Source organism: Vigna angularis, chromosome 2 (genome assembly GCF_016808095.1).
Source record: "Vigna angularis cultivar LongXiaoDou No.4 chromosome 2, ASM1680809v1, whole genome shotgun sequence".
Classification (NCBI taxonomy): Eukaryota; Viridiplantae; Streptophyta; class Magnoliopsida; order Fabales; family Fabaceae; genus Vigna; species Vigna angularis.
In genome coordinates, this window is record NC_068971.1 from 42,113,819 (window position 1) to 42,138,921 (window position 25,103).

The 25,103-nt window shown below is 30.2% G+C and overlaps 4 protein-coding genes across 4 annotated transcripts; 1 reads left to right on the plus strand and 3 right to left on the minus strand.

Moving 5' to 3' along the window:
• The first annotated feature begins 8,606 nt into the window (after window positions 1-8,606).
• On the plus strand, window positions 8,607-10,745 carry LOC108323256 (transcription factor MYB13). Its single transcript, XM_017555648.2, has 3 exons — window positions 8,607-8,794; window positions 8,913-9,042; window positions 9,900-10,745. Exons 1-3 carry the CDS (start codon window positions 8,662-8,664, stop codon window positions 10,516-10,518), a joined length of 882 nt encoding a protein of 293 aa, XP_017411137.1. The 5' UTR covers window positions 8,607-8,661; the 3' UTR covers window positions 10,519-10,745.
• A 5,339-nt stretch (window positions 10,746-16,084) lies between these two features.
• On the minus strand, window positions 16,085-16,970 carry LOC108323254 (uncharacterized). Its single transcript, XM_017555646.2, has one exon. It carries the CDS (start codon window positions 16,753-16,755, stop codon window positions 16,252-16,254), a length of 504 nt encoding a protein of 167 aa, XP_017411135.1. The 5' UTR covers window positions 16,756-16,970; the 3' UTR covers window positions 16,085-16,251.
• A 2,152-nt stretch (window positions 16,971-19,122) lies between these two features.
• Window positions 19,123-20,119, minus strand: LOC108323250 (uncharacterized). Its single transcript, XM_017555643.2, has 2 exons — window positions 19,806-20,119; window positions 19,123-19,727 (listed from the first exon to the last, which is right to left on the minus strand). The coding sequence occupies exons 1-2, from the start codon at window positions 19,928-19,930 to the stop codon at window positions 19,403-19,405; spliced, it is 450 nt and encodes a 149-aa protein (XP_017411132.1). The 5' UTR covers window positions 19,931-20,119; the 3' UTR covers window positions 19,123-19,402.
• Window positions 20,120-22,252: 2,133 nt separating this feature from the next.
• LOC108323218 (TOM1-like protein 2) lies at window positions 22,253-24,833 on the minus strand. Its single transcript, XM_017555594.2, has 3 exons — window positions 24,155-24,833; window positions 23,036-23,314; window positions 22,253-22,893 (listed from the first exon to the last, which is right to left on the minus strand). The coding sequence occupies exons 1-3, from the start codon at window positions 24,638-24,640 to the stop codon at window positions 22,453-22,455; spliced, it is 1,206 nt and encodes a 401-aa protein (XP_017411083.1). The 5' UTR covers window positions 24,641-24,833; the 3' UTR covers window positions 22,253-22,452.
• Between the last annotated feature and the right edge of the window lie 270 nt (window positions 24,834-25,103).

Sequence of the window (25,103 nt, forward strand, 5' to 3'; positions counted from 1 at the left end):
TCTACCAAATATTTGTTTGATATAATAGAATAAGAAAATTGTATATTATTGATGATTAATATTCATTAGTAGTAGTATATATCTATCGAGAAATTACTTTTATCGATAAAAAGCAAAAATTCATCAATAAAATTTATCAATGAATACAAACATCTGTCAGCAAGTATTGATAGACTCAAATTTGTCGATAATTGTCTATAGGTAAACAATGGTTGATAATATTTATTGATAAAATGCACAATAGAGTTTTCTTCCTCCTTTTATTTTCCTCTTTTTTTTTGTTTATTTTTTCGATACTTTTTGCCATCCGACAATTGCACCACCACCACCAATCCAAGTCATTTTTCATCAAGATCTCGTCATTATCTTATTTGTCTTCTTCTTTCTTTACTACCTCTTCCTTCACTTCTTTCTCTTATACCTCCTTGTCTAACTCAGGTCACCACTATCATCGTCATTTACACTCTTAACAGTCCATCATCAATGTCACCAACACGTATTACTGCAACATGCATCATTGGGGAGCATTCACATCACCCACCAACCTCCACTTCACCCCAGCCACCTTGTCCTCTCTTCTTCTCTTCTTCTTTTCTTTTCCTCTTCTTCTCTTTTTTATCACCTATATAACCTTCATATAATATAAAACATCAATAAATTATGCAAAAAATTTGTCAGTCAAAGTATAAATGAATTCATCGAAGAAAATTAATCATCAATAATTGTGATTGTAACGTATCGAGAGAAACATTAATCGACAATTATGATGATAAATTACTAACAAAACTTTTTGACAAATCTTGTGTACTCATTTTTTTTTCATAGAAGTATCTAACAAAATTCTCCACTAATAATTGTGATGATGAGTTACCAACAGATTTTTTAATAGATTTTGTATTTTTATTTCTTTTTGTTGATCAAAATAAGTGTCCAATTCTTTGATAATATTTGTCAATAAATTATCAATTTTCAAAAATAAATGAAGTTTTTGTAATATTTAATATATTTTTAACTTATAAATTTCAAGCTGTTAGTTTATTGAATTATAAGTGTTTACATGATTAATTAGTTAGTGAATATAAAATGATATAAAAGATCATAATTACATGAATTTATTATATAAATGAATAAAATTTGTGATTTTGGATAAAATTATATTATTTTTTAATTATAATTTTATATTTGTGTATGTGAAAAATCGAGAGAATCGTATATTAACTATACTCCATTTCAAATAATTGTTTCTTATGATTTTGTATAAAAGTTAGCAAATTTATTAAATAATCTTTATTTTGAAAACAAGAAAAAAATCATTTAACTATATTTTAACTCTTAACATAATTATTTTTATTCTTAATCATCTAAATTATAAATAATTTAATTAAATTCAAAATTTGTTTTGTTTAAGAATACAGTTTCTAGTTTTCACTGTTTCTAATATTTTAAACAAAGTAAAAAAATGATATCTTAACATTTATTTAAAAAAAAATCTAAAAACAGAAAGAGTTTTTGCAAGTAAGTTAAAGAAGTCCTAAAATCTTTAAAATAACGTTTAACTTAAAATGAGAAAATGAAATTAAAATATACAATTGGAAATTTTAGGAAAATAAAATGAATGTAAATGCATGATAATTTGTACAGTTGCATATATATATATATATATATATATATATATATATATATATATATATATATATATATATATATATATATATATATATATATATATATATATATATATATATATGTGTGTGTGTGTGTGCGTGCGCTTGTTTTTCAGTTGGTATATTTTAGTAATGTGTATCGGGTTTTAGTAAATAAAAAATGTTAAGGGTATTTTAATACTTTTCATTTTAAAAACTAAAAAAAAAAAAAAAGAAACCTCTAGCCTCTTGCTCACCTCTCTCATTCATCTCAATCCTTTCTCTTTCATTTCTCACACTCCAACATTTTCTTTGTCATTCTTATTGTAGTCCCAATTGAAATACCCTTATATATAAGGTTAAGGATATTTTAATAATTTTCATTCTAAAAACTAAAAAAAAAAGAAACCACCAACCTCTTGCTCACCTCTCTCATTCACCTCAACCCTTTCTCTTTCATTTCTCACACTCCAACATTTTCTCTGTCATTCTTATTGTAGTCCCAATTGAAAAAATCAGGAAAAAGTTCATTCAAGATCTCTTCAATTTCACCATCTTCACTGACCTCTCTAATTTCATCATCTGCATATGTTGAATCATCATCTCTAAAAAAACTCTCCAGACCAATTACCAATTCCTTCGGATGTCATTATGCTTGTGAAAATTAGATAAAATTATGTACGACAAAAATTATAAAATGAAAACTCATTATAAAATCATTTTTTTGTAAGAAATTATTTTACGACGAGTGTTTATGATTTTTTTCCAGGCCTATTACCAATTCTTTTGATGTCATTATGCTTGTGAAAATTAAATAAGACAAAAATTATAAAATGAAAACTCATTATAAAATCATTTTTTGTAAAAAATTGTTTAACTACGAGTGTTTCTGATTTTTTTCAGGCCAATTACCAATTCCTTTGATGTCATTATGCTTGTGAAAATTAGATAAAATTAGATAAGACAAAAATTATATAATGAAAACTCATTATAAAATCATTTTTTGTAAGAAATTGTTTAACAACGAGTATTTTTTATTTTTTCCAGGTCAATTATCAATTTCTTTATGCTTGTGAAAATTGGATAAAATTAGATAAGACAAAAATTATAAAATGAAAACTCATTATAAAATCATTTTTTGTAAGATTGTTTAACAGTCAATGTTTCTGATTTTTTTTCAGTTGGACTACCACAGGATGACAGAGAAAATGTTAGAGTGAGAGAGATGAAAGAGAAAAGTTTGAGAGTAAAGAGGGAGGTGAGTAAATAATTGGAGTTTCTTTTTTTTAGTTTTGAGAATGAAAATTATTAAAATATCCTTAACCTTAAGACTTAGAATTTATGATATATATAACGGTATTTTTGTCTAGAAGTTAAAGGCATGTTTTAGATAAACTAATAAGAATGAAAAACAAAATCATAAATTAAAATGACTATAGAAATGAATGAAAAAGTACCTTTAAAAAATCTTATATGCATGATTTTTCTATTTTTTTGGTGCTTGTTATTTTTTTTTTCCAGAAAACTAATTCTCAAAAAAAAAATCTTATCCAAAGCCATAAGTATTTTCCTTCAATATTTTTTTATCAACCTTTATTTCGTACAGAATAAATAAAAGAAAAAAGAGAAAAAATAGAATAAATTAGAATAAATCAAAAGAATTTTATGCTGATAAAATAAAATAAAATAAATTAAAATTATTATATTATAATTAATTTTTAAATTTTCATACATAATTAAGTATGTAGCAAATATACTTTTACTTGCTATCGTAAAATGCTTCATGTCTCCTTATTTCTAATTTTATGAACTTTCGTTTTTTTTTTTCTTTCAAATAAAGTCATATAAAATATTATTATAAATTTTAACATCTTAAATATGGTAACTCTTCAAACACATTAATCATTTATTATTATATGAAAATTTATTAAAATGAATACTTTTTCTTTCAAACAATCAAGAGTTGTTGTTTTTTTCTATCATTTCTTTTCTGGAATTTTGTTTTCTTCTAACAAAACCCTAGATTGACATTCTAATAACTTGTTTAAGAAATTATAGTTTATTACTATATGTTCTTACCGGTATTTTCATTTTTTTATTTTCTTACAACTTAATGACTACTCAGTGTGGCTATTTGAAAATTTAGCATTACTAATTGATCGATTAATATAAATTCGAAGATAATTATCATAGAAGATTAATGCAATTAATAGGGTCAGAAATTGAAAGGATAAGGAAGACAATTTGGGAATTGGACAAACGTAGGTTTGAAAATTGAAAGGTTTTGAAAATTAAAATGTTTGTCAGCATTGGTTGCCCAAAGTCTCTTGCCTTTGACTACTTTCTCAATTACTTCACTCATGTCCTCCAAATTATTACATGAAAATAATAATAATAAAAAAAATGCATCAAAGTCTTTCATTCTTTTATTTATTTAAAGAAATAATTGAGCTACCGACTTCAATGCCGCCAGCCTCTTTCTTTGACTCTCTTTTACATTCTCTCGTATGCATATATATAGTCTACACACTACTAATTTTGTCTACTTTGTCTTCTACTTGAAACAGAAATGTATATTTAGGTAAGGTTAAAATAAAATACATATATAAATTAGAAATTATTTTAATTAATTTAGCTATTTATTGAATTTAAATATTAAATATGTAGTTGTTTGTGTTGTGTTATCTTAATCGAAAATATAACAAAAATAAGAAAATAAAATAGATGGGCCGCACTTCATCAGTGATCTAATTAAAATGCTGTATTTTACTTTGATTTCCGTTGTTTCTTAGAATTATATGATGACAATGAAGTAGGAAGAAAATAATACTATCCTACCAAATAAAAATCAGTCCAGAGTCGTCTCATTACTACTTGTTGAGTATTAATCTATAAAACTTGTCTGTATATATAATTCCTGTAGATATTTACATAAATCTATAGACACCAATATGTTTTTTAACTATCGTTTGAATAAACTTTTACATTTTTCTTCTTCTCATAATAGTATATTTGTCATTTATTTTTAGAAAAAAAACAATAACTTAAATTATCTTAAAAAATATTTTCTCTAAAAAATGAAAACCATTTTAAAATATATAGTATATTCTTATGATCATATCTATCTTCAACTTTTAACATTATATATTCCTCAATGTAAATAATGTATTATTTTTTTAACATTATATATTCCTTAATGTAAATAATGTATTATTTATAGTGTTTTAAAGTCATGACTATAATAAAAGATCTATCATACAAATAAATACATTCATAATTTGTAATAACTATACTATCTCAAGCAATCACACAATTCACATATCATTTTGAGAAACTTTCACACTCATCATACATTATATACGATTTTTAAAATACTTAAGTATTTATTAAGATTGTGAACGTGTTATATTTACCTTCGTTTTTCAAGGGATCTTGTCATCTTATGACCACATCTCATATCATAAAGTATAATAAGATAAAATCACTCATTTATAAATTTAGTCATGATTACTAAATCCATTGATAAGAAACTCCTTTAACTCTCACCTTAAGTATCTTTCTCTATGTGAAATTAATACTTAGTACATTTAAGATAATCTTACTCTATTTCTTGCATCAATACAGCACACACAAATGATTAACAGTAGAATTCCAACCTTGGAACTACTACATTCGCATAATAAATCATCAATATACCAATTGAAGAAGAACATCTTACTAAACCAAAATATACACATCATTTTCATACCCCATACATTTTCATATGCAATAATAGTACCAACATGACAAGAAAACCACAAGAGAAACATAAAAAATCTAAAAATAATCCACAATACACAATGGTGTTCGACGATACCAATATTCATCATAGGGGCTAACTGTTAAGTGAGCACACAACTATACCATACCAATGCCCAATGCTAAGGACCCCTAGAGCTCACTAGCACATGGTGCACAAATGATGCTATGGTGCCTAGAGCTCTTTGACTTGGATTTTTGTAATTGGCACCCAACACTCTATTGCTACCACCCAACACCAATATAGAAAAAGAAATGTGAGTATTTAGCTTGCTCAATTAATTCTAATTGATACAAAATCATTTCAAAAATACCATTAGAGACTAATTGTGCAAACTTCAAGATTCTCATTCAATCTCCTCTCACATACCAAACCAGTATTAACATACACAATCAAAATAGCACAAATTTCCTATTCAGTCAACTCAGTCATAATCAACAAAAAAATTCCTAAAAACACATATAATTTCGTCACATATCCATATCAATGATATTTAACTTTCCAACATTTGGTATTGTTACTTTTTAATATCTATTTTAAATTATGCAATAACATGTTATATATGTTGTAGATGATGACTTAGTTTAGAAATATATATTAAAATAAGTATATAAAAAATCTTAACTAAAATATTATTAATTTTTTTTGTAACATGTAATTTTAGAGTGTGGTGTTGGGTTATTGTTGGTTGAATATTTTATATAGATTTAAATATGTTAAACAATATTTCTTAGACATTATTATTCTTCTCTTTTCTTTGGTATATAGAGCTCGAGGATAGGGAACTAGCATACTTCACTACCGTTTAGTGCCAACTTATCCTTTTCAAGCTCAAGCATTGTTTTATATTCCATCTTGTGAACGTAACTTAGACAAACAAACCACAAAAGTAACATTTGAACAATGTGCTTTCTTATTTTACACTTTTTTAGGATGTGTTTGAATGGTCACCCAAATTATTTATGTTTGTCACTTTAAGCAAATATTTGGTCAAACTTAGATGAATAATTAGAATTATTTATAGATGAATAGTTTGAGTTTAATTTAATACATAAAATATGTCTATTTTATTTAAAAAAATTATTTTTGAAATTGTATTTATTTCTTTTTACCGTTTGAGATAGAACATTTCTCCAATTTCAACATGACTACTAAGGGTGTCATGCATGCCATGCCATTTTAAAAACTTATAGTCCCATTCTAATTAAAGTTCATTTTCCGTCGCCTTTGAGTTTTGAAATATGTATTCGATGTTTTAAAACATGTTTAATTCGAGGCATCTTTTTAATTGTACTTCATGTGCTGCTGAATCGTAACGTATTGCTTAACTAATATAAATAATTTCTGGTTGACTTTGTTTAATTTGTCTTATTACCTTTAAAAAGTACACTTCATTTGTTTATCATGAATGTATTAATAATGCTTTTTTAATTAACGGATGATATTATTTATATATTTATTTTAAATATTTTATTTGTCGCTTTATGTTTTTAAATTTTTCGTTTTACTGTATGTAATATTAATATTAATTTATACAAGTCGTATCATTATTATTACTTAATTATGTCAACTTTAGCTTCAAAGAAATCATCCTATTAAATTTTGGAATAATATAAAAGAAAAAACAAACTTGTCCAACGACATGTATTTTCCTTTCCGTTTTGTAACATATGCAAAATGTGAGATTTTTCTCTTTTAAATGGTTACATAAATGAATACATATTATATATCCATTTGGTCATATGCCTTTACATACTTATTAAATCAATTTTAGTTTAACTGTATCTTTTTCCTATATTTCACACAAATCCACAATTTTGGTCTCTAAATTTTTTTCTTGTAATGTTAGTCTTCTAATTTTTATTTTAAAGAATAAACTGAATTATTATCAAATTATATATGATAAGAAATTCTTAAAGCTAGTCACAGGTATTCTACGAGTTTCTCCCAGTCTCACTGTTGCATATTCAAAATATAAAAAAAACTACGTATAATTATATATTAAGAATCAAAATTGCATAAAGAAATAAGAACCAACAATAATAATTATTAAAAAAGTAAGTAAATTTACGGGGGAAAAAATGAAGGGCCTAACTGCAGAGCTTATAATATAGAGATTAAAATGACATTTAAACCTTATTAATTTTAAAAACAAAGCTAGAATCATACTTATATATTTATTCCACTTTACAAAATTTACTTTAAGCAATTAATATTTTGTGTTCAAATTGAAAACCCTAACTCTTTGTAGTTTTCGTCTACCATATATCCCTCATTTTCCTAACTGTGTCATTCATTGCAAAATCATTTTCGAAGCTAGTTAGTCACCTAACATCTTTAACAACAGTATAAATAATGACTCCGAATATATATTTATATTTAAACAACACAGGATGAAAAAAAAATCAATTTTTCTTAGTTTGGTGATCAAAAAGAAAATTGTCAACACCGCAATATATTTCAGTTCTAAGATGCAATTTCAATTCGAATTTGAATAACCAACTGTGGTAAGATATTGCAGATATTAGAGCTTTTCCTACTCGTATTTTCTTCTAAACAAAATCATTTGAGCATTTGGTATATAGATAAATATTAAAGTAAAATGTGCGTGTGTAGCCGAAAAACTGTATGAACACACTATCAATATATATGATAGAGAAAAGCTAAAAGGTAATATAATAGAATGCATAAAATAATAGTGTATCTAAATTGCTGAGATACAGTGATGTTTTCAAACATGTAACTTTTTCTTTTCGTTCGTGTGAATAAGTTCTTTTCAGCCACTTACCACGTTGAAAACTGAACTATCTATAGGACAGTCAGACAAAGTAGGAATACATGCTGAAATGATCAATGGATATAGAGAGAGAGACAGAAGATCAAAGTAAGTGCACTCTAGTTAATGTCATACTGTTGTACAACCAAATATATTAGGCAAAAGCCACGTTTTATTTGACTATACAATAATAGTCTGAAAGAAACCTCAAAAATTAATTAAAAAAATGATGAATTTATTATAATATCTTATAAACAATAATAAAGGAGTTTTGTACTGTTATGTACAACTCAATCAATTCCCCATTCGTGTTATTATGTGCATATTAAAGAGCAAATAGCTGGAGTGAGATTTATCTCTGCTTTAATTTGGTGTGTGGATATATAAGAAAAGAGAGTTCGCACTTGAAGCTTTGAGCAATCGTTTGAGTTTTGAAGCAAAGAATGGGGAGAGCTCCATGCTGCGAGAAAATGGGGTTGAAGAGAGGGCCATGGACTCATGAAGAAGATCAAATTCTCATCAATTACATCAACATTTATGGCCATTCTAATTGGCGTGCTCTGCCCAAACTAGCTGGTATGTCTCAAATTAACCTAATTCTTGTTCAAATGCCTTAGCTAATAACTATTTGAAGAAGAATATTACATAGCTATACCATTAACCAAGTTTCTCTTTCTCTCTTTTTGATGAATAGGGCTGTTAAGGTGTGGAAAGAGCTGTAGACTTCGGTGGATAAATTATCTGAGACCAGACATCAAACGAGGCAACTTCACCCCAGAAGAAGAGGATGCTATAATCAGTTTGCATGAAATGTTGGGAAACAGGTAAACTACTGATATTTTTTCTACCTGTCTGGCATTGAATTTCACACTATAATTTCTAATAAGCTATAGTTTAATCCATGTTAACTTCACCTTACATGGAAATAAGATTCTTTTTATCGAAAACCAAGAACAGAATCTGTTGAAAAACCATGAATGACTCCACAACCGATTCCAAACAGTGAACCAAAGATTCCCGAATATCTTCATTTTTTCTGTGTCTGGTCATTTTCTATTCTGTAACCTGAAACTGATGGATGGATATTGCAGATGCATGTGATTTCATAAAAGTCTTGGAAGTATACAAACGGATATAAAATTCTTTCTCGCCAGCCTCGTTTTTTTTTATTGTTGTTTTATAAAGAAAGGAACAGTTTTTTTGTCACTGTTCTTTTTTTTTGCAAGGACCATAATATTTTAATAATATTTTAATAATTTGTTGACAATAATTATTTGATTGATTTCTATATTTGAAATGTACCAATAACAAAAACGAATTGTTGTAAAAAAAATTATTAAAAAAGGTTCTTAAAAAGATATTTTCTTTTTTTAAATAGATAATGGTTTGGGCCCATTTGCACTTTGATTTTTTTCTTAGTTTTCAAGGCAAGCAAAATCATACTCTGTTGGATATGTCGGTCTGCCAAGATTCTCTCTTTTTCTGCAACCTTTTCACGTGCTTAATTTTTGTATAAAACAACACATTATTTAAACACACATCACATAACATTATTATTACTACTGTATATTGTGACTTTGGAGGAGTGAAGCCAGCTATACGAAACCTATTTCCCTTTTTAATGAATATTTCCTCCAACATCGATTTTGTGTTCTAATCTTGTGATAACATCCGCGTGCAGATGGTCGGCTATAGCTGCGAGATTACCTGGTAGAACAGACAACGAGATAAAAAACGTGTGGCACACCCACTTGAAGAAGAGGTTGCCACAAAATTACCGACAAAGCCAAGAGCAACAACGAAGCAAAAAACAACCAAAGTTGGATGGGGACGCTTCCAAAATCAATTACCAAGGCGTCAAACTAGACCAACAACAAGACCCCGTGAATAACGTTCACGTTCATGCATCAACCAAAGAAGATAATAGCACAGAGGAAATGCCACTTTCTCCTCCCCAATGTTCTAGCGATATGTCTTCGCTCACCAATAGTGACAACAATAGCAGCATTAATAATAGTAATAATAATTGTGACATGTCCTCGCATGTTAATGATATTGACACACCGGAGAACAATCTTGCACTGGACGAGGATTTCTGGTCGGAAGTATTGTTATCTGACGATAGTTCCGGTGAGACAAGTGGATTTCCGAGCATTGATTATGGTCGATTTGAACCAATGTCTAGCGAAGAAGTAGGGGTGCTTATAGATGGTAGTTCGTCAAGTATGAGCGATGGCATGGACTTTTGGTGCAACGTTTACGCCAGAGCTGAGGAATTCAACCAGTTACTTGAATTATGATGTTAGCTACAAACTACCAAATCCTTTCAATCGATGGAAAGCATACATTTGTTTTGTTCTGTTGTTTGGACTTGAATTAATTGATGTCTGTCCTAGTTAATTCGTAGGTTACAAGAAAGAAATCAGTAATAAACTGTGTATACATTGATGTTGTTAAGGCGCCTTAATAAGCTTTTAACATTTGTAGTAAATAACATTTTTGTATCATCCTTACAGAGGTTTAGATAACATGTACCTTTAATGAGGAGTTTTACATTAGTTGACTTATTAAACGTGTAAACTTAATTAATTACAAATTATTTTTAATATTTTAAAGTTAACTAAAGGAAAAATCAACAAATTTATTTTTATGAAGATCACAAAACTTATATATTAAATGAGACTCATTATTTGTATAATAATTTATAATGATTAAATATGTTTAGTTTCTGAACTTTTATATAAGATAAATGTTATCATTATCTCATATTTTAAATCAATTTTATATCTCTTTATTAATGAATGGATTAAAAGATAAATTTCATCATTATCTCATACTTTAAATCAATTTTATGTCTTTATTAATGAATAAACGTAGTCATATTAATCAAACCACGTTAAAAATTTGTTTATGACAAATAATGTTATCATACGTGTACCTACGTGTTGACACAATGTCACTCTCTCCTCTCATTCTCGTTCTTGCCTCTTCCATGGTCCTTCCTCCCTCTCCTTGTGACCCTCCCTCTGCGTCCTAGTAGCCCTCCTATCCCTACCCATGATGCCTCCTCTCTCCTTCAGAGTCTTAATTAGACCAACCAATCCAATTCATTTTGTAAATACCTCTCCTCCCATCTCATACATCTTCTCCACCAAAAACCACAACATCAACAATCGCTTCACCACTTCCTATTCTCCCCATCAAACCTCAATCTCCACAACCTAGACCCTTAACCCTTCTTTGATCGTCCCTTAATTGGCATTGTGACAATAAGCCTTGTTGGCTCCTTTATCCATGTTTGCCTCATCTTCCATTGCAAAGCCTCTCTCTCTTTTTCCTTCCTAACATTTATGGCATCATTTTAATACAAAATGTTGGGTTGAAGATTCTGTGTTTTCATTGTATTCGACATAGGCTTTGTCACTACAAATCACATGAATGTCGTCACAACTATTAATCGCTTCTCTCCTAACTCTATCGTCGTTGATTTCTCACTTCCACCTCTCATCGCTTATGTTGCCACCGATTTGTCGTCATTTCTTGTAATTTCACTCACTATAGATCCATTTCCTGAAATTCTATGTTGAGAAGTGAAAAGCAATGGCTACTAGAGTGGTTTGAGAGATGATTAGAAGGAAGCTGAGTAATTATTTAGAGATAGACACCTCAAGTTCTGATTCTGGACCCTCAAATGGTGGAAGCTTTTTTGACATATTGTGGATGTGGGGAAGCAAGTTTATAGATGGAGAGGTGGGATTGGAAGGTGTGGTCGAAGGAATGGTAAGGAAGGAGGGCTCGGTAGTGAGAAGGGAAAAAATGTCATTTTGGAATGGGGAGGGAGAATAGGGTGGACAAGGGAAGACATGCATGTTATAACTTATGCATTGGTGTGGCATAACTATTGTACAAAGTTGTTTGTCATATGATAGAATTTGGGGTAAATATGCTTTCAATCTTTAAATTTAGACTTCATTTATATATCAAATTTTAATATATTTTCATCTTCAAATTTAAATTGTGAATGGATCTAATCATTTTAAGTCAATAACGTTAATTTTTTTATGTTTTAAATTTTTTATGTTTTAAATGAAATTTTAAGTTACATTTAAGCTAGAACATATTAAATTATGTAAACAACTAAAAAACGTTAGCTTGAAAAAACATTGTTTAACACGTAAAATAAAAGTTAATGCAAATGGATTGAGATGATAATATCTATTATTTTTAAAATTTGATGACCAAACTATATCAAAGTTTGGGATAATGATTAATTTCATTTTCAGGTCAAAATTTAAGGATTGAAAGTATATTTAACGTTGTTTGGAAAGAAGAACTCCAACCATTTATTAAGAAAGTTTTGAGATGAAATTGATTCAAAATTTGAGAGAAAGACTAAATTCAATTTTGGATGAAAATTCATATACTAAAAACATATTTAATCAAATTTATAAATAAATAAGAATATAAAATTATTCATATATAACTTATTTTATCTTACGTCACGACACACAAAATAATTGCACAATACGATTTATTACCATTTCTTTATGACATAATTTGTTGAATCTGTATATTTTTCTTCCTCTTAAAGGAACAAATTGTTATATACTTTTTTTTTACATATATGGTTTCGGAAAATTGTTGTGTATATTTTGTATCTAACATTTTCATTTTCTCTATAATTAATTCCATTAATCGCACGGGCGCCCACCATATTTACTTGAATTAGAATATAGGTCGTGATCATATCTCACCAAAGATTTTTGGAGTTATCGATCTATCTAATTAATAAAAAAACTGATCAGATTGTAGGCTTATCATATGCAAAGGGGAAACATGTAATGCTGTTAAAAGAATAAAAGATGTCGAATCAAATGCCCTTATTTTTGTAGCGTATTACTATTTTACCGATTAACACTGTGAGTAACATTAGAATCACTTATGTCTATTATACACGATTGTTATTTTTTGTTCATTATGTCCGAGAACAATGTTTTTCTCTTCTTCAACGTTGCAATGCCCGAAATAATAAAGGAACAAAAAACCGGTCCTAAACTATCCCAAATTACAGCAATCTTGAAAGGAGATTACTGTTCACACATTTAAAATTGCTATATAAGCTTCTACTTTACATTGATTTCCTTCGTGAATTACAGAACACAGCCCCAATATGTTTGGATTATCTTGTCGAGACCTACAACAAAAGTAAATTTTCATTCTGTATGAATAACGATAAGAATAAATTTATTTTAAACAATTACGAACATGAAAGCACACTAATAGAAAATAAAAGGACAAAGAAGAATAGTTAAGAAAGATCAAGAGTTTCGATAACAAATTCTCTTAATTTCTTAAATAATTAATTTGGATCCAATAATTAAAACATCTCAAAATTTTATTTTCTTATGGTAAAATAATTTAGTTTTTATTTTAAATTTAACTCTATTTTACTTTTGAGTCTAAGTTAACTTAGTTCAACTTTAGTTCAACTTTCAATTCAAAATATACTGATTTGAATTAAGTCTTAACTAATGTGGTTTGAGAAGTACTATAAATTGTGTTAATCATTATAATCATATCATATTGGGAATACATTTCTTATATTCTTTTCTTTGTTGATATTAAAAATAAAGTTTTCAGGTCTCGTATATCTTTCTCATTTACAAATTACATTCATGTTGTATTGCAAATTAAGAATTCCCTCCACTAAGCTTGGAAAGGATAACAGATATGGTCTGCCTACAATTAAAGACACGATTATTTCTATGTTGTTTTCTTACTGTATGTAATGGATTACATTTAGGTTTTATATTAGTAAGCCGACTAAATCCTGTTAGTTTAATCGTTAGTTTTGTGCAGTTTATTATTAGTTTCAACTTTGTGTATATCTATCATTTTCTCTTTTACATTCACAAGTTTTTTAAAGTGTGGATTGATTTTTGTTGGATACAAAAATGAGAAAGTTGTGTTAGATTATGCATCAAAATTGATTGATACAATAAAATTGTCTTAAACAATGAAGAATCTCCGATATCTCACAAAGTAATATGTCGAAACTTATCTAGATTGATCATTGTTGGGTACAAACAAAGTCTCATATAAGATAAAATATGAAATACACATGGATTTATATACACATAAGATACATCAACCATTAAAAATAATATAGATAAAATAATGGTATCTCGCTGCACAATAATAGCCTAAAATCCCTTATAACTTCCAACTCCACTGATTTGCAATCTTCAACTTGTATCCCTCTTTCATAATCAATTGGATTTTGGTAGCTTATGCAACCTTTCATTGAAACATTGATGTTATTAGTAGTTGCACTAAAATCTAACCACCAAGTGTTTATAAGTATTGAAGCTAAATTGACCTCATAACATACTAAAGGAAGATCGCACTTAAGATTCATGTGATTTAAGTAATCTCACTTCTCATAATCTTTCCCTCGTCAAAGGTAATTGAATTCGTAAGAGAATGAAGTTTCTCAATCCTTAATTCAAGGTCGAAAATAAACCGAAAACGAAAACTTTGCATGACCCACCATTACTAACACAACACCATATCTACCTTTTCCCACTACAAATTGACATTTCTTGCACACACAACCACCACGCAACAACACGAGAAAAGAAAAGATAGGTTTGAATTAGGAAAATAATTGGTTTAAAACTTAATTTGGGATTTTGATTTTGAAAATCCACTAGAAAGTTGAAAACCATATTGGGATTTCTCTTAAGTGAGTTCATACAATTAGAACAAAAAAAATAATCATAAACTAATTTGATATTAACGGTTAGATTATGCATTAAAATATAATTAATGAGCAATCAAACTCTTTCAAACCATGAACTATCTCCAATATCTTAGCGAGCATAAGTAAGCTGGATTAATAGTTAGAAACAATATAGATAAAAGAGTGGTATCTCATCTTCCAAATGTATAACATCTTAGGTTTCCTCTTAATTTTTTCTTTTAATAAGGATGAAAGGAAGTTCTCTTCTAATAAAGATGAGAGGAAGGAAAGGGAAATATGAATACATCTTAGAAAGATCTTAATCCCTTTATATAACTTCTATTGGATACTTTTTCTTTAGTTTCAATATTTATAATTTTGTCTTTCAAAAAATTAAAATTGCTTATATCTCATTAAGTAAATTTTTTATGACATCTATGCTAATTTAATTAATTATATTACTTTAATAAATCGACTCCTAAATTTTTTATGACATCTATACTAATTTAATTAATTATATTACTTTAATAAATTGACTCCTAATACATTTAATGATTAATATATATATATATATATATATATATATATATATATATATATATTCTAAATTACTATCGAGTTGAATATTATATGAAGATATGAATACTCATAATATATTATTTTAAGGTTTTTAAATTGAATATGGTATCAAATTTTTGTGTTTTTTCGATTGCAATGTGTTAGATTTATTGAGAGAGAAGAATTAATTAGAAAAATACAACATTTATGAGACCTTAGTCCAACCATATAGACATCACTCGTATCCAAAACTTTAAAATAATAAATTAATGAGTTTTCATTTTTAAATTTTGTTCTATTTTTTATTTCTATTCAACAAAATTTTGGGACAAATTCTTCTCACAAAAAGACTTATCAATTCGTGTTTGATCCTTCTTTTCTTCATTCCGTAATCTTAAAATGAAAAACATTAAGGAGCTTAAGGGTCTGCTGTCTAAAGAATATGATGAAATGCACTGTTTTAAGCTCATATCTTTAGAATTATAATGAATTATAGTAGAAAAATTAAAGAGCTCATGGCTATGCTGTTTTTTAAACGAGTTATATTTCATGTCATAGTTGTAAAGTAAGAAAAAACAAAGCTGTTTTTTTATTTTATCATCTGAATGGATTGAAAAATAAGAACAAAATCACAAGTTGATAAGAGTATCCACACATACCAGCCATCAACTATCTAGAAGTTTCATATTTAACAGTTATTACGCTACAACTTCACGAAAATCCTGAACTTTTGCTAAAAATGTCTTGCTATCATCTCTTGCGCTGCCATCTCTTGTCTGAATCTAGTGATGAACTCCTCTGCTCGTTCATCTATTCCCTGCATCTGAGGTGATGCCAACGCCAGTGACTCCCACATGTCATCTGAGGCACAAGATCTACCACCCTTTGTTGTTCCTTCTTCTCCAGACAGCCTTTTAGTTCGTGATTTGTGTGCTGTTGGTGGCTTCAGCTGCCCCACCAAGTCACACGAAGGCTCTTTAAAGAGCTTATCAATGTACACAGGTGCAGGCTTCTTGTGGAACCCCAACAGCAAACTTCTGATTGTGCCTAACCTTTTGTGCCGAAAAAAACGCTTGGAGGTAGCAAATTTGGTGGTAGGTTTTGAAAGCTTTCTTGGTTTCTTCATGGATTTTGATTTGGACTTACTGAGTTTACCAATTGTAGAAGTGAAGCTCTTCCATGCCTTTTTAGCAGGTGGAAGCCTTAGCCTTAGCTTTAGGCTTACGCAGGATTTCATGATCAGCGAGGAGAGAGCAATACAAGAAGGGTAAACTCAATTATGTTCAGATTGAAAGTTGGTTCCTTTATAAGATACATGCAACATGGGTTAGATTCCTCTGTTTCATCAGTGTCATGTTGGGGAATGGTATATTACTGTTTTCATGTAAGGTGGTTATGCTGTGAATGGTGGCTTTGAATATTTTTGACAATAAGAGCATAAAGCCACCACCAATCAACTAGCTTGCTTAATTATTAAGCTGACATTAACATTAATTCAGCATAAAACTAGAATCTACTTTTCTTTTTACTTCACATTTGTTAATGCTTTTCCATTATTTGTTTATTGAAATTGAAATTTTAACTTAGAATATTTTTCAAGTTCACACCATAACATACACAGAATATTAATATTGTTGTACCAAGGATTTGAGCTTATATGAACAAATTGTTGGGTCAGTGTTACTATTAAGCAACAAATTTTATTCAAGTATTGGAGACAAAAATAACACGATTGAAAAGAATAGTAACTTGGTTATAAAAATAATAGTTAAGAGTTTGTTTTGTACAGATAATTTATAACTATATTTATTTCGTTTCACCTGCTGTTAAATATTTGCTCAAATTTATTCAAGTTTATCTTTCTCCTGTATGATAAATTTATTCTTTATTCAATTATCTTTATTTGAGGAGAGCTATGTTTCATCTTTTATCCGTATACAGACTTTAAACTAACCTTTAAAACTACAATTGCTTTAAATAAATTTCTTAATATTCAGTTTAATAATTAATTATAATTTATTTTCTAGATATGCATATATTGGTCCATATATTGTATAAATTAAATCAATAGATTAATTTAATAACTATTTAAATTATAATTTTCACTATAAGAAAACTTTTAAATAATAATTAATTTTAATGACAAAAAAATATGTTTAATTACTATTTTTTTAATTATAAGTCAATTTCTTTAGTGGTCAAAATCTTAGTAATCCTGCTTACTAAACAATTTAGATATCAATCTAAAAAAAATTATTTTCGTTACTAATTTAGAAATCAATTATGATTTTTTATTCATAATAAAATTATTTTAATTATTAATAATTTTTAATTTATAAATTAGTATTTAAATTCACCAATGTTGTGACTAATTATTTTTAGTCACTAAAATTCATTATTATTTTAAAAATATTGTAATATTTTAATTATATAAGTCAATACCTTTATTATATTTAGAAAACATATGTCCTCAAATTCTTAATATTATTTGTGTTTAACACTTTATTTAAATATTTAAAAATATATTTGAAACATTAACAGTTCCAAAAAAATATTATTTAAGCATTGACTTCTTCAGGTCAGGAATTTTTCACTATGCAAGAACACTTTTCCCATTTTTATTTTTTTCACATACAACATATTTATTAAGGATAGCACGATTTTAAATTTATAATTCAATATCGGCTAGGTAAAATTTTATTGTTGACAATTATGAATCGTTTAAGTGTTGATATCACCCTCTCCATTATATATATAGGTTCGTTTTTTTGTTTTTGTAAAAATAGAGGATGTGGGCTGAGTTGTAGTTGTTTGAGTTTAAGTCTGGATATTACAAGTAGGTTTCCAAATGGGATTCAATGTGGCTTTGCGAAGAAGTTCGAAAATAATAAAGGACTATAATAATAATGGAAAGATACATCTAATTAAAGGAATTTTTCATAATCAAGAACTGGAAATAGTTAAAAAGTTGAAAAATAATGATAATGTAAAACTGTGATCAAAGGGATCGATACAAACACTAATCAATCAACAATCTGAGATTCAATATAGTCTATCAATGGGGTATGATAATATTGAGTATTGAATGAGAAATCGTAATTTCGTTAAAGACAAACTCCGCAGCAAGCTCAGTCGTTGTTTTCATTGATTGAACGAGGAATCCCAGCGTTTTAATTCTTCTTTAAAATTAAAATTTAATCTTTTAATTAAATTAATAAAAAAACAACCAGCTGGTTCAGGCCGAATAGAAAAAAACCGGAAGACCAAATTCTGGCTGGTATTTAACCCAAATTCTTGACCAATCGGGTTCAGAATTCGGATATGCGAAGACCAAATTCTAACATCAAATTGAAATTTTGCTAGTTGTGTAATTATGCGGCAATATAATTTAAAAAGGGGAACAGAGTTACTCAGTAAAAAAATACAGCTCTAGTACAAACTGGTTATCCAGATATTGAATTCCGATTAGTAAACCGAATTCTTACTTATGCCAAAAACAGCACTATACGAGTAAATATTTAAATAGAGTATCTAAGGAATAAAAAATCTGATGTGTGCTCCGTAGGAAAAAAATTCCAAAAGATAATTAAAGAGACACAATACATAACCAGTACTAATTCCCTCCATTGCAATGATTCCTTCTTATCAACAAACAATACACTTCTAACATTCCAAAATCACGTCACAGAGTAGTGATTCCGATAAAATCGCATAAGAAGACCAATAACAAAAAGGGTAAAGCGAGTGGACCTTACCCTATTATAACGCTAATCTAAACATGATAATCAATCATCATGAATGTATAATTAATATAGTAATACAGAGGAAATTTTAATATATGATAAAGTGAGTTAGGATTAGATTAGATTAAAGTAGATTAGGTTTTAGGAGCAAGCCTGGTTAGCCAACAAGAAGTTATTGGCTTGAGATGCAGCTGCAGCTTGGGACACCAACGCTTTTATCACCAAAGTCTTAACCTGCCAGGGTTTGTAAGGAAAACCCTCCCTCGCATACGAGTTAAGCAACGCTGCGGTTCCCTCCTTCACCAATCCTCCGAACGCGTTACTCTCCTCGTCATTCCTCGCCGCGGCTTCAATCAATGTCAGATCCGATCTGTAGTGTTCGTACACCCGAGACCCGAACACGTTCGACACCGTCGACGTCTCCGGAACCATCCTCGGCCACGCCTCCCTCCTCCCGCTCCAGAACCTGACAAGAAATCGGTACACCTTTATCGCGTTTTTTCATTTCAAGAAATTGTTAACAGAACGGAACGGAGTTTCTTACTGTGCGGTGCATCTTCCTCTGCTGCGAGTGTAGAGGAATCCGGGAATACGATGCGTCTCTGTGGATGCTGCTAAAGATAGGATTAGGAGAAGACAAAAGAGAAGTGTGGTGCAGAGTGAAGCCATTCTTGTCTTCTACTGTTTTTCAGCTCTCGTCTGTCGATAAGTTTATCAGTGGTGAGAGATGTGAGGAGTGAGATTTGCTTCGGAATTGGCTTATTTTGGTGGAACGTTACACTGGCACTGTAGACTCTGTTTTCGAGTAACACGTGAAGACCTGCACAAAGTTACCCCCGTTGAGCATTCTTATTCTTCAAATAAATTTGAATCTTCTTCTTTTCTTTTATATTATATGTATTTTATATTTTCGATAACATTAATGGAAGATTGTGACCAAGGCATTCTTAGACTTTTTTTTTTTATGGATTTACTCTTTGGATGAAAGAGGAGATTTGCGATGGTCTTTTTTAATTATTTGCAACTATTTGTGTGCGAGTGCCGAAATAGTGAGATCAATCTATTTTATGTAAGGAAATTTACGGATGAAATGTATAGTTTTACAAAATTAATTTCGATAAAAATATAAAGTGGTGCATACTTTTGGTTAGAGAAGCTTAAGATACTTTGAGACTTGAATGAATGCAGTCTATTATGGATTTGAGGGCTTGATCAAGAGAATCGGTTTTAATTTTGATTGGTATCGATTCAAAAGTACATGCAACGGATTTCAATTTTTTTTAAAAACATATATATATATATATAATAAAGGTAAAAAATAATTTTATATTTTAATTTATTAAAAAACATTATTCTATCACATCTATTAAATTTTTACAAACTCACAAACATCACGACAATGTAGCAGCGTTTGGATTAACTTTGCTTCGGCTTACTGACGTTGTCATAAACAATTGGTCGTGCGCGTGCCACGTGCCACAACATAGATTGAGGTGCTTGATAGAAAGAAAATATCAATTTAATAGAAATCAGTTGTGTAAGGTATTGAAAACCTAAAAACTTATTGCAACACCTTATTCTGTGATTGCAACAAATGGATCCACCGAACAGAACATGCTACTCAAAAGCACCGAATGAATGAGAAATCCTGATTCAAGTACTGATAACACCGTCGAATTTGATGTTTCACGGAAATTTCCAGAAATATTGGAATCAAACTTCAACAATCAAACGAATGTCCTTTCCAATTAGAAATTTAAAAATAAAAATCATCAGCTTTCGGCTAGAATTTTAGAAAAATCTCTCACACCGATTATAAACTTTCATTTCAAAATGAGTGTAAACTTATTGTCAAAATCAATAAAAACGTATTTATTTCATCAACTTATGATTATTAAGTTCCTTCACTGATTGAACCCTTTATAAAATACACAAATTTATATTCTGGTTTTGAACCTTCTCTTTTATTCTCAATACGAGAAATCATAGTCCATTATTACGTCCCGATTCATGCATGCAGTGATAGATATGGTTTAGAACGTGGATATTAGCAGAAAGAAAGGAAATTTTATTGAGTGTGGTTGGATCACTGGAACCCAAAGTGAAGAGCAAGAATGTGTAATTCGTAATAGAAGTGAGGTCAAAAGAATTTTGAGAGCCTGGTCTATCCCACTCAAAACTAACTTACTAACTTCCAAAGAAGAGTAAAATGTCTTATAATTAACAACTCTTACACCTTATAAGGCCTACTCTCTATTTACAAGGCATGAGTAACAGGGATGAATCCATCCTTTCTTCTACTGCTGCAAACCCTCATAATTGGCTATAGAGGTCTGCTGACATGCTGCAAAATCCTTGCATAGAATGGTCAGGAAAAGTTTCCTTCATCTCTCTGTTGAAGCGTTAGTGCTTAGTCTCAACTTCTAGTGAAAAGGACAAACTCGCAAGACCAAGAATGACAGGCTAATTTCTATACCAGTTAGTCAAGGTACAACGAAAGTATGCACTGTGGTAAAAGAAGATATCTACCGAGTACCATCAGAAAAGCAATTCAAAATTAGCCCTATATAAAGTGCAAAACTAAACAAACATATATATACATACTCGCTCGATAGGGATATATGATAACATTCTAGGTTAATGGGCCCTATCTTGCCCCCATTGCTAAGAAGTAAGAAATAGGATTCACTGCTAATAATAATTTTGCACTTTTTATTTGTAGGGACACTTCATCATGTAGTGCTAATTCTTTACAACTTGCAAGTGACAAAACCCAAATGAATACATTCTGCTTAATAATTTCAAATTTTCAACTCTCAAACGACTGATAAACTATGATTATGCAACTTCCAAAATTCGCTGCAATACGTCCCAAAGAAAAATGCTCTGTTTAGAAATGTGCCCAATTAGAATATTGTTTCTATGATATCAAAGTGTCGAATTAAATGAAGACACACAGATACATCATTAATTAATACGAAGCGAATCAAAATGTGCAACTACATTAACATTATGAACTAAACTGATCTCACATGGATTAAATATCAACAATCCTCGGGATGAAACTCCTGCCAATTACATATCTGGGCAACGTAAATCACCCTCACAGATGGAAGGACTACAGCTTATTACAAGATATGAACAAAGACAACAACGAAATGCTAGAAGATTCATGCCAATAACGCTTTTCCTCATTCGGTATCTCGCTTGAGGCTAGATTCACCATTCTTTTCCGTTGTGTCCTTAACTATTTTAGTTTCAGCAAGACCATTCCCCTCGACCTCAGTTGCATTGACTTCAAGGGTGTTCGATTTTTGGGGCACCTTTCGATCCAGATTCTGATCAGCTTCAGATTCTTCCGAATCATCAATTTCAAACCTTGCAGGTACTTCATTGGGATTTTGAACAGCTTCCGCGTCATGCTTGGCGGGTTCAGCATTTTGAGGCTGTGGTGTCCCAGACATTTGAGCAGCTTCTAACTTCTCATAGTTAGAAATTACCTGCTGAAGCTCATCATTGAGATATAAAGCCTCAAAAAGCGTTGCTTCATCATCTGTAGTGCTTTCCACAATCCCCTTGATGATAGAGAGTGATTGCTTGCACTTGCCCAACAAGCTCACAGTTAAATCTTCCTGCAGGCAATTATCTATCAGTAAATGAATAGCAGTGGGGGAGAACAGAAGTGCTCATTAGCTCAATTAATAAAAATATACAAATACCAATTCATTCTTGTGGTAATGTTGCCTTTTATTTATTATCAAAACGTGTGTTTACCTTCAAAGGTTTTGGGTCAGCCTCAGAACTCAATATGCTAGAAAGCAACTCGAGACTATTCCGAGCAACCACTAGATGTTCTTTCGTCTCCTCAACTGATATTTGTTGGTAATTAGAAGAGAAAGCCGCTGGATCATCCATATCTAGTTCAGCATCAGGAATTGGGTATCTTTCAGGGGGATCTACAGGATATTGATGTGCATATGACTCTGAGGCATACGGAATAGATGGTGAATTTCCTCCCGCCATGTCAAGTGGACCATCCCTCCCTTTCAATCTCTGCCATCAAACAGAGAGGATGTAGAATTCAAATTAATGTGAGAGTGAAGGAAACGGAAGAGTCTATCACAGAAAAATTATAAAATAGAAAACATTTGATTAAAAGCGTATAAAATAAGTGAAATATGAAACCCAGTACAGTTTCGCGTATCAAAATCAGTAGTCCGTTAAAGACAAAATTCCCACTTTCACTCGGGTATTTTTTAAGCATCATACACTTTTCCAAGCAATGTCTAGAAGCTACATACAGCAATAAAAATCAAGTACCAAAAACAAATAATGAAAAAGACAAAACATAATAGATAGCAGAAAGACAAGAGTATCAAATGAAACAAGACATCCCGTTATGGCCGTTTTTGCTCGAACAATCAAAACACGAGCCAACGAAAAAACAATAAAAGTAAAGAAATCACGCCCACGCTCCCCCTTAAATTTTGTCTAATTTTGGCCAATGTTCTATTTTATTTCTTGCTATTACACCAACTAATCTTAATTGTTTAAAAAATCCTATATCTCGAATCTTACAAGGAAGATTGTTGTAAGTGATTAAAAACAGAACTATATACAATCTCAAGAAAGTTCAAGACACCAGTGCAATTTACTCATAAAAACCAAGAAAACCATAGTTCAGTCTCCATGTCGATATATTTGAGTGGCTTTCAGAAACTAATTTGAAAGAGAGATTCTTCAATACATGATTATTATACAGTAGAGTTTATAATTCTTAAAGATAAGTTGTGTAATGACAAAGCATAACTAAGATAAATAAGAAAGAATATTTCAGGAACGAAAGCGATGATTTATTTAACTAACGGTGAAAAGAAAGAAAAAGGAAGTAACCATATAAGTTTGACGAAAGACGGGAAGATAAGCAAGATCCTCGGAGTCGCCCCAGGCCCGAATCAACTGGAAAGCCCGACGTCGAGTGTTGTGGTGGGCCTGGGGGTTATCAATCAAGGCAACGAGGTCATCTAGAAGCTTCTCGGAAGCGATTTCGGAGAAGACCTTGTCGCAGTTCATGGCGCAGGCTTCCAAGAGGTCGAGGCTAAGAGTCTGAACCACAGGGCTCTTGTGGTTGATCTTCCTCTTGATGGCCTTAACGACCTCGGAGCCGTTAAATTGGTCGGAGTTGATCATGGCACATATCCTGAGATTGATGCCCCAATTAGGGTCCTCCATGGTTTCGAGCGTGGCCTCGTCGACCATCTTGGACTCCGGCGTGGGAGCCTGCAGCATCTCCTTCACCTTGCCACTTACCATTCGCCCCATCTGGGCCCCACCTGTCTTCAGCCTCTCCCCCAGTTGCGCCAGCTTCAACCGCTCCATCGATTAATTTTGCCCTTTTCTTCGTTTGCGGAACCCTAGAATGGATTTGAAGAGAGATTACGACGTTTGAGGATTATAAAGTGCAGAAGAGACGAGAGAGAAAAGGAGGAGTGTGTGGTGTTCTCCTTACAGTGATTGAAAGGGTTGAATTTGCTTCCACTGGGTCCGCCACATACTTTTTCAATCCCCTATACTCGGATTTGTTACTATTTACTTACCATCTAAAATAATCTTACATCATTAATCCATTTAAATTACTCACTCCTTATTCAAGTTAATTTATCTTTAAACATGTCAAAACTACAATTTTTAGTCTCTTTAATACCATACTTTAATAGCAAAATAGTTTCTAATTACTATTATATTGAGTTTTTAAATTATATTTTACCAGTGACATGATCTTACAAAGTTAACAACATAATAAGTATACGATTTTCACGTCTTCTTCTGTCTCGTCCTAATC

Coding starts and splice junctions, on each gene's coding strand:
- LOC108323250 (XM_017555643.2), bottom strand. CDS start 19,930: ATGGCTTCACTCTGCACCACACTTCTCTTTTGTCTTCTCCTAATCCTA. Junction 19,728..19,805: donor AGAGGAAGATGCACCGCACA/GTAAGAAACTCC, acceptor ATTTCTTGTCAG/GTTCTGGAGCGGGAGGAGGG.
- LOC108323254 (XM_017555646.2), bottom strand. CDS start 16,755: ATGAAATCCTGCGTAAGCCTAAAGCTAAGGCTAAGGCTTCCACCTGCT.
- LOC108323218 (XM_017555594.2), bottom strand. CDS start 24,640: ATGGAGCGGTTGAAGCTGGCGCAACTGGGGGAGAGGCTGAAGACAGGT. Junction 23,315..24,154: donor TCTTTCGTCAAACTTATATG/GTTACTTCCTTT, acceptor GTTTGATGGCAG/AGATTGAAAGGGAGGGATGG. Junction 22,894..23,035: donor CTGACCCAAAACCTTTGAAG/GTAAACACACGT, acceptor AATTGCCTGCAG/GAAGATTTAACTGTGAGCTT.
- LOC108323256 (XM_017555648.2), top strand. CDS start 8,662: ATGGGGAGAGCTCCATGCTGCGAGAAAATGGGGTTGAAGAGAGGGCCA. Junction 8,795..8,912: donor TGCTCTGCCCAAACTAGCTG/GTATGTCTCAAA, acceptor TTTGATGAATAG/GGCTGTTAAGGTGTGGAAAG. Junction 9,043..9,899: donor CATGAAATGTTGGGAAACAG/GTAAACTACTGA, acceptor ATCCGCGTGCAG/ATGGTCGGCTATAGCTGCGA.